Genomic DNA, 582 nt, shown 5'->3' with positions numbered 1-582 from the left:
CAGCCACAGACAAAAGACCTAGGGGCCGGCCTCGCAAAGATGGCGCTTCCCCTTTCCAGAGAGCCAGAAAGAAGTAAGTTCAGCGTTTGTGTGTGCGAGGCAGAGAGGGGCCGGGGGCAGGCGGCCAGGCGCAGGCAGAGCTGTCAGCGGAGACTCGCTGCTCGTCGCCCCCTCCCTCCTGCCCAATGCCATTTTGAGAAGGGCCCTTCTTTCTTCTCCTCCTCTCCCCTTTGCACTTTCCCCTCCTCCTCCTCCTCCTTTTTCACCTTTGTCTTCCTCCGCCCGCTCTCCCTTTTCCACTTTTCCTTCACCGTCCCTATGCCTTTCTTCTCCTCCTTCTTCGGAGTTTCTCTTTAGCTCTTCCCCCTTCGCCCTCTTCCTCCTTTCCCCCCTTGCCTTTGCACCTTCCCCCTTCTCCTTTTTGGGTCTCTTCTCCTCCAGGACGCTCGGCTGCCTTCAGCGTCGCCTGGCTACTCCCTGTGCTTGACGGTAGTTCCTCGTCGCTTTCCCTTTTTATCCCCCCTCCTCTTTTTGGGGAAAGAAAAGACGGTTCTCGGCGGGTGGCGAGCAGAACACCCCCAA

General features: G+C 58.4%; 1 protein-coding gene across 1 annotated transcript in view; it reads left to right on the top strand.

The window, feature by feature from the left end:
- Positions 1 to 5: 5 nt before the first annotated feature.
- The window catches only part of KMT2C (lysine methyltransferase 2C), a gene marked incomplete at its 5' end in the record, with an annotated part of 219,835 nt that continues 219,258 nt past the window's right edge, over positions 6 to 582 (top strand). The window contains 1 exon segment of the mRNA XM_035899644.1: positions 6 to 73. Coding sequence (XP_035755537.1) covers positions 6 to 73 — 68 coding nt within the window.

This window comes from Egretta garzetta, unplaced genomic scaffold (assembly GCF_000687185.1).
Source record: "Egretta garzetta isolate BGI_Z169 unplaced genomic scaffold, ASM68718v1 scaffold117, whole genome shotgun sequence".
Lineage (NCBI taxonomy): Eukaryota > Metazoa > Chordata > Aves > Pelecaniformes > Ardeidae > Egretta > Egretta garzetta.
The sequence above is the reverse complement of the archived record's forward strand: the minus strand, read 5'-3'. Positions and strand labels throughout refer to the sequence as shown.